We start from the raw sequence: 15057 nt of genomic DNA, 5'->3' as shown, positions 1-15057 counted from the left end.
ATTGGGAGAATTTACTGTTAGAGGGTGTTGGACTGTGATGCCTTTACAAAAAACATAAATATCTTTGTGGTTTGAAGAAGAAAAAAAAAACAAGATTTGTTGCATACGTGAGGATTAGCACAGTAGAAGGAATTGTATACATAACTTGTTGGTAGGTAGGGTAAAGATTATGGCTTACAATTATTCGTGACAGGTGAATAAACCAATTGAAATTTGATTAAATTACGAAATTGGCCATCTCAGAAACATGTTCGCGTTATAATTGCTGAACAAATATGTTGGTGGTCACCAATCGCCCGGCTGACAGTGCAGTGTCCACTACAAAGGTGTGGTCGAGATTTTGTTTTTTACACCGTAAATGCCTTCAAAGTGCGTGGTTATTGCTCTTATTCTTATTCAAAGGACCTAAAATTGCTATAAAAGTAATTGTAGACCCCAAAGTGTGTGAATTTACATTTAATATGATCATTCAAATTCATCTAAACTACATATTACATTTATATTGTATTTAAGGACCCCAAGCACCCGACGACAGTGCAGGGACCACTTCAAAAATCTAAGTTTTTTTTCTCTCGATTAAAGATAAACTTTAGTACTGGTAATGCGATTGCATTGTGAAAGAAAAGGTGAGGAAAGGATCAGAAACAGTTGATCATGTAGCATGTAAGTATTGGTGTGCACTGCACGGCCGTCAGATGGTAAAACGGTCTAACTCGAAATTTTGAGTTTTTGAGGTAAATTCACTTTCCGGGTAATGTGAGGGCGCTATTTCCAATGGTGCTATCGAGAAAATCCCATCATGTCTTCTTTTAGAGATAATTTCCGCTATCTTGGTACTTTTTTGTATTTTTCCTTCAGATTTGATGGTAAAACGGTCTATCTCTGAGTTAGCCCATTGCCGGTAATATCGTTTGGGGGTAAAACGAGCTATCTTTTACATAAACCTTTTAACCTTCTGAATTGAGATTTTTTAATCATCGCTGTCAGATGGTAAAATGGTCTATCTTCGAGTTAGTAGTATGGCAATAGTGTTTATAGTCTTTCTAGAAGATAGACCATTTTACCATTTTATGATGTGTAGTGGGAGTGTATTCATGTGCTGTGGTTAAACAGTCTATCTGCACAAAAATCTCATTTATTTTATAATTAAAACCCCAAATAAGCACAAAATTCTTCAGTTATCAGTGTTTAATATGCTTCTTCTTGTCCCATTGCTAAAAATGGATTATACCCATCTCCTAAAAAAGCTGAAACCTCTAAACTTCAAAGTCATTTTTCTCAGAACAGCGATTTTCGAGTTAGACCGTTTTACCATCTGACGGCAGTGCAAGGTTCAGGAGTCATCAAAATCATAATACATTTTACCGAGTCTTGGTAAAGTAACAAGCACTCACATAGAAAGCTTTATATGGGACAACACACATTCGTGGTGTCGGGGCTAGTACTACCTTGATTTCCTTGTCTTTCTATGCTCATTACTCAGCCAGTATACATTTTCTTCCAAAATTGTTTGGCACATGTCATTTATTTGTAATCTTGAACATTCAGTGTAAGTTTCGTTTGATTCTGTGAGAATTAATTAATTTTTTTTTACCAGTACTGGAGTTTATCTTTAAGCTTGAATCTACGAATTTGACGGCAATTCACCAAAAAAATTCAAAAATTATACTTAGATTATTATAATAACGGTGAGTATATTATAGAATATATATTAAGATAGTTGTTATTGCAGATTGAATAAAAGATTAGATTTACAACTTAAAAACAAGCAGTAAATACATTTTTTTATTAAATGAGATGTATCAAACTAAATAATTGTATAAAAGGTAAATAAATGCATTAAGTGGTTGATTAAATGCAATAATAAAACTTTTTTTTTATGGTCAGTTTTTATTCTTTTCTCTCTTGAAACAAATTATAATCATAGTACAAATTACAATCATCATATGTAACGCTCACTGCAAATGTGATGACATTATAAATCAGTATAAATTGTTGTCTTACAAACGGCTTCAAAAGAAACTTACATAGTTAGTTTCTATACATCAAATTTGAAACAAAAATTCATATTTTCAAAGAAAACATATGCAGTTGTATAATCCAAAATTTTTGTTTTAACAATGTAGCAACTTATACTTCTTTTATACTGTTGTCCTGAGAGAATTTTTTTCTCTTTTTGTTAACCCTACCCTACCCGACCTCTCCCTTATCCCCCCCCCCCCCCCCCTCTTAACCGGTGGACGACTGGCTCTGGGTTCCAATTGTTTGTCTAATACTCAGGTTTTCCCATTTAGAAAAATGAATAGTGAGAATTCCCCTAATTGCTGCCAATTTCCTTTCTTCTACTTTATCCCCTATTATACTATTCTTTATTTCATTAAAAGAGGGTGGTTTTTTAAGTTTAATTTTTTTTTTTTTTTTTTTTTTTTTTAAGGTCAGTTTTTATTCTTTTCTCTCTTGAAACAAATTATAATCATAGTACAAATTACAATCATCATATGTAACTCTCACTGCAAATGTGATGACATTATAAATCAGTATAAATTTTTGTCTTACAAACGGCTTCAAAAGAAACTTACATAGTTAGTTCCTATACATCATATTTGAAACAAAAATTCATATTTTCAAAGAAAACATATGCAGTTGTATAATCCAATTTTTTTTTTTTTTTTAACAATGTAGCAACTTATACTTCTTTTTATACTGTTGTCCTGAGAGAAAAGTTTTCTCTTTTTGTTAACCCTACCCTACCCGACCTTTCCCTTATCCCCATCCCCCCCCCCCCTCTTAACCGGTGGACGACTGGCTCTGGGTTCCAATTGTTTGTCTAATACTCAGGTTTTCCCATTTAGAAAAATGAATAGTGAGAGTTCCCCTCATTGCTGCCAATTTCCTTTCTTCTACTTTATCCCCTATTATACTATTCTTTATTTCATTAAAAGAGGGTGATTTTTTAAGTTCTCTATTTCTATAAATCAGATATTTAACAAGAATTAAAACATGATTCATTAATTGATATTTTCCTTTATTTCTCTCCTCTTTCCCATACAGAATTTCCTCCAAACTACAGTTATGTATTTCAAAGTCTAAAAATCTCGTGCACATTTCCCACACTGATTGTGCAAATTCACAAGTATAGAATAAATGTTTATATGTTTCTTCATCTTTTTCGCAAAATGAGCATAAGTTAGTCGAGACAAGACCAAAACGGAAGAGGTGATGGTTTGTATATAATATATTATGTATAAGTTTGAACTGAAACTCTCTTAATCGACTGTTAAGTGTACACTGTCTTAGTCTTAAAAATATGTTTTCTATTTCCTTACAGGAAAAACCATAGTTCCTTCCAATTGTCTCAAAAACCAAAGGTTTAAAATCATTTTTCTTTATTAATTGTACATAAATTTGTTTTGATTTTAAATCAGCTATATTAGTTGTTTTCTTCCCCAAAGTGAAATCAGTTCCAGAATTTTTTTTTTTTTTTCTTCTCCCTTTCTAAAATTATTTTTCCAACAAACTGGTAAACAGGCATAAAAGTGCTTGATCTTTTCAATTTCATTTACTTCAACACCTAAATCGATAAAAATGCCTGTCACTTTTTAGTTTACCATCGTTTTCCAGAATATGTTTTAATTTGTAAATTCCTTTGTCATACAACCTCTTATCGTATATACAACTTCCTTTAAATAGCAGCATGAATCGATAGTAATAATGTTATCCAAATATCAATACCGCTTTTTGGCTATTTTGCCTTCTGGATAGATAAGACTGCTAATATATTCTGCATTTACATTCTGCAAATATCTGCATTATTACGCTTTTCACCAAATCAGGATGACGAACTTTTCCGTCCTCAATATCCAATATTTATAAAAGATTTGTTTGCATTAAAACACATATATAGAGGCTTTCGCTTCCGGGCCGCCTTGCGACCATAGGTTCCAAATTCGTCGACGAGATTTTGTAGAAATTATTGTTATTATTATTTTTTTTTAAATTACAACAAACCACCCATTTCAGCAAAATAAATATTATCTGCGTTCGACTGTTGATCGATTCTAGCACTACATATATTAATATCAGTGATGGGAAAGTTTGCAGGGTGTACATTATTTATAATCATCGTCATTATCATAATCACTGTTATTGTCGATGCTGTTATTATCAATAATAATAATAATAATACTTAAAAGTAATACAAAGTTTTGGGAAATTTTGAATATTGGCTCGATGAAGATTCTTTACAATTTTGAAATATTTGGATGCCCCTTGGGATGTATCATAAGCAAACAAATTTAGCCCCTAAAACAATTCTGCTTTCGAGAAAAAAAATAATATAAAAATTTGCCGGTGCTCCCGGCAAATCTGGATAATTTTCAAATAGCGCCTATATACGGCCTATATACGGCTATTCAATGATAGCTGCGACCATGAAAATCTCATAAAATGTAGTTGTGATATATAATATCCAAACGAGAATAGCCAATAATTGGTCGATTTTAGTCAAAAAACATTGTTTTATAACTATATTAATATCTTGACATTGAGAGGGAGCTATAAAACGAAAAGAGTTTATTATCTACGATTTCATCACCTTAGACTCGATTTCAACCGCGAAAATGATCACTGAATATTGTAGGATCGCATATGTTTCCGATATGTTCATTTGAACCAAATTCATGACCCCATACCAAAACTTTGTAATACCTTTAATGGAAAAGGAAAGGGCGGGGGAGGGCTGTGGGGGCACAAAATAGTGTTTGTTTGTACAGGTAGGGGTGGCACTGGTATCATCCGAAATGCAAACAAGCAGGGGCACACACTGCTCATGGAGACTTTGTGAAGGTCTCGAATATCTCTTTTTCACATTCCCTTTCCACCCCTCCCCCCTCTTTGTCTTTTACCCTTCCCTCCTCATTCTGATTGCGCCATTATTTGATGTGGTGAGGGGGGGGGGGGGGTTACGTGGCAGATTTATTACCGGCTCCACATATGTGGCAGAGTTCAACCCAGGCCGCAATCGACAATTTATAACAGCTGTTACTAATTAAGTAATATTAAATTTGATAAAATCTGATAAAGGTGATTAAAATTGGATTGCGAGACTTTACCATGACCTGATAAAGCCGATTAAAAAACTGATAGCGAACCTATGACGGATATAAATGGCGATGGTATAGGAGATTTCAGTGTTTCATTGGATTAGGTGCTTGTGTAAACAATTAGACAAGCATTCTATAGGAGTTACAACAAAAAAAAGAGACGGGCGCCCCACCCCATCCCCCCCCCCCCCCTCCGCTCTTAAGAACCATTAAAAGAAGCTGTTGAGTCAGAGATTTCTTCATTTCTATCGGAGGACAACGGATAGAAAGGTAAGTTAAGACTTCACTCTAGATATTTCAATCTGGGCCCCGTTGCACACAAATTTACCACTGATGGTAACTTTACCTTCACAATCAACTACAATATGCAACATCACTCAACAGCCAATAAATATTTATTTAAGACGATGCCGGGATATTATTGAGGATTGAGGAAATATTTACTTCAAATCGTTACTCAAGTTCGTACTTTTACACTGTAACCAAGTCGGTCGTGTGATAAAAAGACAATAGTACATTATTTGCAAATCAAGCCTTCATGTTTTTGCACGTATCTCCTTTGGAACAAACTACCTTTACATGTCAAAAACTGTCAGATTGTCAACCAATTCAAAACTTATTTTAAAACACATTTATTCAAAATTGCTTTTAATGATTAACTTAATACTCTGTTCAATTTGATGTATATTTCATATGTATTGTAATTTGTAGGTTTATTTGTAACTTTTTGTTTGATATATATTTGTTTGTCCTTGTATTTTGTTTGTTATTGCGCTTATAGACTCTGGTTAAAGCGCTTTATAAGCACCTTTTTATTATATCATTATATATTTCTCGTTCTTTACCTCTTTTTCACCTGAAGTCTTTCAAAAAAATTGCTGGGGTAGGTTTGATAGATTATCTGGAATAATTACTTTGTGACTTACGCTTAGCCATGCAGCAACTCGTCATAATAATATTCTGTCATCGTTTTTCCCTTTCAACAGGCCAGGCACCATGAAGTTTTTCGCTGCTTGCATGTTATCAGTCATCGCTACTGCCGTAGCATTGGCTCCCGTCTACCGTGTCGATGAAGCGAACGACGGCGTCAGGGGACGTTACGTCATTAAGATAAAGGTAAGAAGACCAGGGTATTTCACAAAGACTAAGATCGACTTAAGTTGGACTTGAACTATGACAGGCAATTCATGCCACTGGTTGCTCTTACCACTGGTCTCTCAAGGGCCGTCACAAATGTATAGAATTTATATTTTTGATAGTTCATTGATGAAAAAGTTACTTATATCGTAAACTTAAGTTATGTTTAAGACTTTGACTTATAGCCTACTACGGTATGCGATGTATGCCCTTAAACAAATCTTAAGCGGAATGTAAAAGTAGAGGGGAAAACCCATAGAAATTATGATAAAAACGGTAGGCCTAATTGTGACCATGATGTGTACCTCCCTTGAGATACCAATGCATATGGAGAGGTTAGAGGAACTAGTGGCATGAACGGCCTCCCATATAGTTCAATTCCAATTCAAGTCGATCTTAGTCTTTGTGAAACATTCACCTGGGCATCGTTACACGAAACCGTTTTTATTTAATTTATATGATTCATGTAGAGGTGTCTAGGTCGAGTGATTGAGTCACTTAACTGGACTATTATTATCATTCTTATTATTATCACCATTATAATCATCATCATCATCACTATTGTCACTATTATCATCATATTGAATTCCCTTTTCAAATCGTATAGGACGATGTGGATGACGTTGATGCCGTAGTCGACAAGCTGGCCGACCTCCCATCTTTCAAGCTGTTCCAGGGCAAGATCTACCGCAGGTTCTACCATGCCATCAAGGGCTTCAGCGCCAGGCTCAGCGACGAACTCGTCGAGATTGTAAGTGACTTTGAATTTTAGTCGGCGACCCGGCGAAGGCCCTCTTTCATGTCGTTGATGTTGCTGGTGTTACTGTTGTTCAAGTTGGTGCTGTTGTTGATGTTGTAGTTGTTGTAGTTGTTGTTGTTATTCTTCTTCTTATGACCAGAAACTGAGAGAATGAGACTAAGGAAAAATAGAGAGAGAGAGAGGGGGGGGGGGGGGGTTGGGGGGGGAGAGGAGAAATTGTGAAAATTGTAGAAACGAGTCAAATTATTATGTTATTTTGCCTTTCTTTTGTGTCAGTATATAACTCTATAGTTGCATTAGTGCCTTTAAGGTAGGGGGCTTGGTGAAATAAATTATAATACTGTCCCATTATAGTTGGTGCTTGTTAAACATTATTAGAGTTCGCCTAGCTGATTCTTTACCTAAAAATGCAATGTTTAAATATGAAATTGAATTCTGGTTATGGCCTTTAATACGATACATTGTGAATGATATTGTTTCGCGTTAACTTGGAATGTTTAATTATAAAGTACACAATAATTAGATTATACTGCGAGGTTTTGGAATCGTCAAAAGGATAAGCAATTGACTCATACTTGCTGGTAGTCACGCCCACCGAACACAGAAATAGGTATCTGGGATTATGCACACATGGCTCAAAAGCATCGTTCAAACTTTTCAGCAATTTCTTGTCATTTAAAAAATTGGGGCATTGCCAAGAGCTATTCTTTGTAAGGGATATTATGTTCTTTAACATTCTTTCGAATCGACGTAAATGCACTATTACCCATGACATTGCAATAATAATTTGCATTCATGGAACTCACACAATTTCGTGTAGGCTTATAAATTATAAGTATCTAAACCCTTATACTGACTCGTGGATGACATCTCAGAGCGCTTTGTATGCATTGGAAAAGGCGCTACATGAATTGCAACTCTTATTGTTCTGTTTTCTTATTCCTTGTTATGAAATGACTGTGACGATTATGGTTTATCATTCATAAATTAAATGTATATCTTGTCAGAATTTTCACTGATCAGTCTCAAAAAATCATAGAGATCGATGAATATAGTTTTGCGAAGCTATTACTCAAAATGATAATCCATTTGTCACAATTATTTCATGAAAAGAGATGAGTAAAAGATAAGAATTATTAACATTTTATGAATAACAGTGTATAGAATGAGAAACCTCAAACTATGTTTCACCTTAACTAGAACGCCACGCTCTCTTTAACCATGGGGCCTGTTTCATGAAACCTGCTGTCAATAACAAATGCAAAATGTCGACGGCAAATTTGCTCTCAGCCAATCAAATGCCACCATTTCAGTAGCTTATAACAATTATTGTAAGTTATTTTCGATAACCAGTCTTATGAAACAGGGCCCTGATGTAACGGTGGGAGAAAACGCCATCTGTTATTACCCGTCACTCCTTAGATTACGATTATGAATTGTTGACTTAATTTTGATAAGTATATTTGTTCCGTTATAATGCTATCAATCTGTTTGCATAGCAATCTATTTTCATCAAATACCTGTTGGAAACCAGGAGGATGTTTTAGTTCATATTATATCACAGGTGATGCCCTTCTGTCTCCGAACAGACTTGAACCACTGCGTCATCTGAAAATCTATGTTCACAAAATGTCTGTTAAGAGCCATAAGGGCGTTAGCTCGTTATAATTCAACGCAGGGTTAACGAACTTGTGTGGCAAGACATATACAAATCTCTCTCTCTCTCTCATTTTCACATATCGAATTGTAAATTTCTTGAACTGTGCAATACTTATACATCTTACCATAATCATCTCCTTCTCTCCCTCTCTCTCTCTCTCTCTCTTCTCTTCCATTCTTTCTTTCTTTTTCCCCGTCTCTCTCTTCCTCTCTCTGTATTATATATAAATATCTTTATCCCCCTTTTCTCTTCCATTCTTTTTTTGTCTCTCTCTCTCTCCCTCTCTCTGCATTATCTCTCTCTCTCTCTCTATTTCTCTCTATCTCTCTCTCTCTCTCTCTCTGTATGTCTGTCTTTCTGTTAGGTGAGCGGACTTGATGCTGTTGACTACATTCATCAAGAAACAATCTTCAGGAAACAGACGATTGCATCTTGGGGTATTGATAGAGTCGATCAAAGGGATCTTCCTCTTGATGATAGCTACACTACTAATGGAGGTGAGGAATCAAATTATGTTTTTGTTCTCTCTCTCTCTGTCTGTCTGTTTTTCTATCTCTCTCCATCTTGATGAGAGTCACCCACCTGATAGAGGTCAGCAAACAAGAAGGTTAATTTTTAGTTCCCTCTCTCTCTCTCTCTCTTTCTCTCTACCTCTCTCTCTCTCTCTCTCTCTCTCTCCCCCCCCCCCCTCTCACTCCTTCTCTTCCTCTCGATCGATGGAAGCTATACACACCTAATGAAGGAATTAAATTTACCAATCTTCACAAAATGTGGTCATATTATACTGCCTAGCTTTCAGTACTAAATATTTTTTTTAGGCCAACAGTTTCGACCAATCAGAGGCCTAGAATCTAGACACGTGGTATATAAAATGTGAAATTCCCATGGGAACGCACAAATATATGCCTCTAATTAATTTTTTTTCCTCGTTTATCCAGATGGCTCAGGCGTTCACGTCTACGTCATTGATACAGGGGTGAACGTGATGCACGATGACCTCGCTGGCCGTGTCGAAGTCGGATTCGATTCCCGTCTTGATGACCCCAACGACCCCCAGGTTTGTATGATAATAATCTTATAAAAGAAATGATACACATCATTTTGTTCGGGCATTAGTAAAATTACCCACACTCGGTACCTTCAAAACAGTCCAAACACCCTCGGCTACCGCCTCGGGCGTGTTGGACTGTTCCTACTAATGGCCTCACTGCTGTGTATTATTTGTATAATATCCTATTGCCCTTTAGACAAAGTATCGTATCTTATATTAGGCATATATTATATACATATGTAGCAGAATGAGCCGACATTATAATCCGTTCAAGGAATTTTTTTCTACCGGGTACCCGCTTACTTCACCTTTGTAGAAAATGTCCATCTTTAGTTCCCACATTTATCCCTTTTGATGCATTTATAGGAATTTAGTTTCCCCTCGAACTGGCAAGACTACTACTAGTTTAAACTGACTTGCTACAGTTTTCTAATAAAAGGTTATGTATCTAAAACGAAGAAGCAATAGCAGTGTTTGTCGAAGTGTTAGACAAGTTACACACGTTAGACGAAAAAGTTAGAAGTAGTGATATGGTGTAGGTGGTGGACAGGTGGTGTTAGTAGTGGTGATGGTGATGGTGGTGTTAGTAGTAGTGGTGCATGGGGGTAGTTTTAGTGATAGTAGTAGTGATATGGTGGTGGTGGTGGTAGTAGTAGTGGTGGTGCATGGTGGTAGTGGTGTTAGTAGTAGTGGTGCATGGTGGTAGTTTTAGTGGTATTAGTAGTGATATGAGGATGGTGATGGTGGTGTTAGTAGTAGTGGTGATGGTGGTGGTGGTGTTAGTAGTAGTGGTGATGGTGGTGGTGGTGTAAGTAGTTAGTAGTAGTGATGGTACTATATACTACTACTACTACTACTACTACTACTACTACTACTACGTACTATTGCTCATCATCATTATCATTAACAGCAATCCAAATATTTAAAAAAAACCGTCTGCAAAATGCCGGCACCATCAATTAATCCTTTATTTCGTCTACAGTACGGTATTGACTGCAACGGACACGGATCGCATTGCTCCGGAACGGTCGCAGGAACAACGTATGGTGTCGCTAAGGGAGCAACAATCGTCGGAGTTCGTGCCTTGAGTTGTGTGGGGTTCGGCCTTCTTACTGACATAACCGCAGGTAGGTCTTAGACACACCGCTTATTAACTCCTAACCGACGCCATGCCGACTCCAAACCGACGCAATGCCGACTCTAAACCGACGCCGTGCCGACTCTAAACCGACGCCATGCCGACTCTAAACCGACGCAATCCCAACTCCAAACCGACGCCATGCCGACTCCAAACCGACGCAATGCCGACTCCAAACCGACGCCATGCCGACTCTAAACTGACGCCATGCCGACTCTAAGCTGACGCCACACTGTTCGTCTCAAAACCAATGACAAACCTAAGCCACCGCGACTCCAAACCGACTCCACGCCGACTCTAAATTGACCGAGTCTATAGGCCAGTGGAAAGCACATACACTTTCAAACATAATACAGGCCTAACATGAACTATTCAAACAAAAATATGCTGTAATTATTGTTGCTCTTAGGTCTCATATCACAATTATCGTCATCAACAAGCAAAATCAAATTCCTGAGGTAATTAACCTGTCTTCTTCATTGCGTTCCAGCTTACGAATACGTCACAGTGAACGCTATCAAGCCCGCTGTCGCATCCATGTCGCTAGGTGGCGCCAAGAACCCCTTCGTTGACCGTGCTACACAGGGAATGATTGACTCTGGAGTCATTGTGAGCGTGGCTGCGGGTAACAGCGACACAGACGCTTGCACCTTCTCTCCCGCTAATGTACCCGAAGTGAGTATGGGGAACTTACTGAGATATGGTATCATTCTAAGTTTTAAGCCCGTCTGCTCTAGTTTGGCCGGGAAGGATTAGATCACCCCGCGTGGTCACTGACAGGTGGTTATCTCATCAAATCAGCTCTCAATTAACATAAGAAAAAGAGGATCATGGGAGATCAACGGGTACCACTTAGGCATTGTTTTCTAATCTGTGCTAATCAAACCTGTGAAATTAATAAACACAGGAGATGAAAATTCAACACAGTGTACCCTACGGTTGATTTTGCAATCACTATTTTTGTAGATGTGATCCTCCCATTGCAGGTAACAAAAGTGACCGGATACTGACGTATCCCTACGTCAGACTAGTAACGTCTCGTGTACAACGCTGACATTGGTCTGCGTCAGCAACCGGCACTTTAGTAGGGACTTTTAGATGTGCGTGGACTGATACGTGTGACGTCCATTCAAGGCAGTGCATTAAAAGGACGTCGATCGTAGCAATCCACATTGTCTTCGTGCAAATCTAAAATTCCCTTTTATTGTAAAACGCCCCCTACGTGAGAGTTACTATGATGTAGTGAGTGAAAAGGGGAAAAATTTGGTTGAACTAATGTCACATGCACTATTATAATATTACACTGTCGCTCATAAAGGTGGAATATTTTTGTTTTACCCCAATTTACGGAATTATTAAAAAAATAATTTAAAAATAACAGATCTAGATAATAGTATACATTATCAGATTTTATCGAATAATAATTTGACAATGTGTGTTTTGCGTGACTGCTGAAGCATGTGTATGCTACTATGCTTATCAAATAGGGGACCTACGCCCTTAAGTCATAAATGACAGTAATGAGGATTAATGCCCCACAAAAGGGCACTAATATAGCACATCGACACGGTTTTGATCCTGGGGCCTTACAGTTACGAGGCCATTGATTTGTCACTGAACCATGACTGTACGCAGCGGGGGCTAGGGTAGGGGGCAGTTTCCATAAATAAAAAAAAACACAGAAAATGCAATAAATTTTCAATAATTTATTGCATTTTACCCCGGTCCCCAACATAAACAAATCCTCTGGATGGCCATACATTTTGGCTCAAGGTATGGGCACACAGAGGATTTCTTTATGTTGGGAACCGGGGTAAAATGCAATAAATTATTGAAAAATTATTGCGTTTTCTTTGGTATTTTTTATTTATGGAAACTGCCCCCTACCCTAGCCCCCGCTGCATACAGTTATGGTTCAGTGACAAAGCAATGGCCTCGTAACTGTGAGGCCCCAGGATCAAAACCGTGTCGATGTGCTATATAAGTGCCCTTTTGTGGGGCATTAATCCTCATTACTGTCATTTATGACTTAAGGGCGTAGGTCCCCTAATTAATAAGCATAGAAGCATACACATGCTTTAGCAGTCACGCAAAACACACATTTGCATATTCTTATTCAATAAAATCTGAGAATGTATACTTTTATATAGATCTATTATTTTTAAATTATTTTTAAAATAATTCCGTAAATTGGGGTAAAACAAAAATATTCCACCTTTATGAGCGACAGTGTATATACATGTATAATAATTGCCTTAGTTGGTCTTTTTTGTATATTATAACACAATCGAAATAAAGCCTCGTGAAGAATTTAAATCACCTTCATTGGTGTTAGTATCAGTAATAGTAGTATCATTATTAGTAGTACATGTATTAGTATTGTTTGAATTATTATTATCATTATAATTATCATCATTGTCATATTCTGTATTATTAATTTCATTATTTGTATTACTATTAAGGATGTGTTATTTAAATTAATCTAATTTTTATCTTTTCATGTCCAACAAGATACCGTACATAATAACGAATTCAATGTGAAATGTATACAAAACATAGTTACATTTGTAATTAACAAATCTTAATAAGAATTCATAAATTTCACGAAGACAAAAAATTGAATTATAAATTTAATTGCATTTATATTTTGAGGAAATGGAGAGGTCCACTGTAAAGTAAAGCTTGTAAGTTGTGGACCCCTCAGATAATAATGAGTGTGAAAAGAGTATAGAATACAATTATCATCATCATCATCATCATAATCATCACAATTGTTGTTGCTGTTATTACTGATGCTGTTAATGTTGCTCATTTCCCTTTATGACGTAGGCCATCACGGCAGCTGCCTCAGACATAAATGACGTCAGAGCGTACTTCTCAAACTATGGGTCGTGCATAGATATCTTCGCCCCTGGCGTGGAGATCACAAGCATCTGGTACGAGGATGCGACGGCCACCTATGTAGCCAGCGGCACGTCCATGGCTTGCCCTCATGTGTCCGGTAGGTAGGGAGAGAGAGAGTGAGAGGGAGACAGAGAGAGGGGTGAGGGAGGGTGAGAGAGAGAGGGGGAGAGGGGGAGTGAGTGAGGGGAAGGGAGTGAGTGGAAGAGAGAGAGAGAGAGGGAGAAAGTGTGAGAGAAAATGTGAGAGAGAGGGAGATAGAGAGGGTGTATGTGGGTGTATGTGTGTGACAATAGAAAGAGAAAATGAATAGAATCTTACGAGCTAATATCCAAATATTTTCTCCACGTCCCGCCCCCCCCCCAAAATCCGGGAACAGAGGTACGCACATGCGTGTTCCCAAAATCTCCGGCTCGTAACAAAAGAAAAAGGTCTACCCGTATTGACTTACCCACCGGACTTATGCTGAAAAAAAAGGGGGGGGTGGTGCTGAAAAGGCTCGTATACCAAAATAAAAAGCTCTACCCGTATTGAGTTTACACACCGGACTTATGCTGAAAGTGGGGGGGGGGGGGGGTGCTGGGAACACGCATATGCGTACCCTAAATAACACTGAGTGAGGGGGGCGGCGGCTCCGCGTTTCGCATTTTCAGAATGAATGACAATTTTAATAGACCATTTTTGTAATGTAATCAAATTGAATGCTTAAATATTTGTCAAGTGCAGTATTACAAATTATTTAATTCATCTGTATGGCCATTCTTCTATCTGTAACCTTTGACATATGTAGGAGCTGCAGCCGTTGTTCTTGGCAACAACCCGACTTTCACCGTGAGTCACGTGACCGCCGCGCTCGTGAATGGCGCCACCAGAGACAAGATTACAGACCCCAAGGGCTCCCCCAACCGTCTGCTTTACGTGGACTAAAACATTCTCACCAAGGAGGGCGTCTGATTCACCATGATTGACTCAGTGATTAATTGATTGATTGATCAACTGATTGGCATCAATTTCAATATTATACTAATTATATACGATCATTCTCATTATTTTCTGTGCATTGAATGAACAATAAATTATCTTTCAAAGCAAAAGATGTGTCAGAATTATTTTTTTTTTTAAAGGACGTCTGATTTGTAATTGACTGATTGATAAATGGATTTTGTTTTGTTCTGAAGCATTCTTAAATACATTTGTTCAGTACAAATAAAAAATCATACATCTTCGTTTTAATTGATATAAATAACATGGATTGATTGATTGATTGATCGAACGACTGATTGATTTAATGACATCATTGTCACGAAT

At 37.3% G+C, this 15057-nt stretch overlaps 1 protein-coding gene across 1 annotated transcript; it reads left to right on the top strand.

Annotated features, from left to right (window-relative positions):
* The first annotated feature begins 6092 nt into the window (after positions 1-6092).
* Positions 6093-14843, top strand: LOC588090 (aqualysin-1). Its single transcript, XM_030995119.1, has 8 exons — positions 6093-6218; positions 6847-6990; positions 9024-9156; positions 9598-9716; positions 10693-10837; positions 11339-11523; positions 13678-13849; positions 14540-14843. Exons 1-8 carry the CDS (start codon positions 6099-6101, stop codon positions 14674-14676), a joined length of 1155 nt encoding a protein of 384 aa, XP_030850979.1. The 5' UTR covers positions 6093-6098; the 3' UTR covers positions 14677-14843.
* Positions 14844-15057: the final 214 nt, after the last annotated feature.

The sequence above is a fragment of the Strongylocentrotus purpuratus genome, unplaced genomic scaffold (genome assembly GCF_000002235.5).
Source record: "Strongylocentrotus purpuratus isolate Spur 01 unplaced genomic scaffold, Spur_5.0 spur5_contig_852, whole genome shotgun sequence".
NCBI lineage: Eukaryota > Metazoa > Echinodermata > Echinoidea > Camarodonta > Strongylocentrotidae > Strongylocentrotus > Strongylocentrotus purpuratus.
The sequence above is the reverse complement of the archived record's forward strand: the minus strand, read 5'-3'. Positions and strand labels throughout refer to the sequence as shown.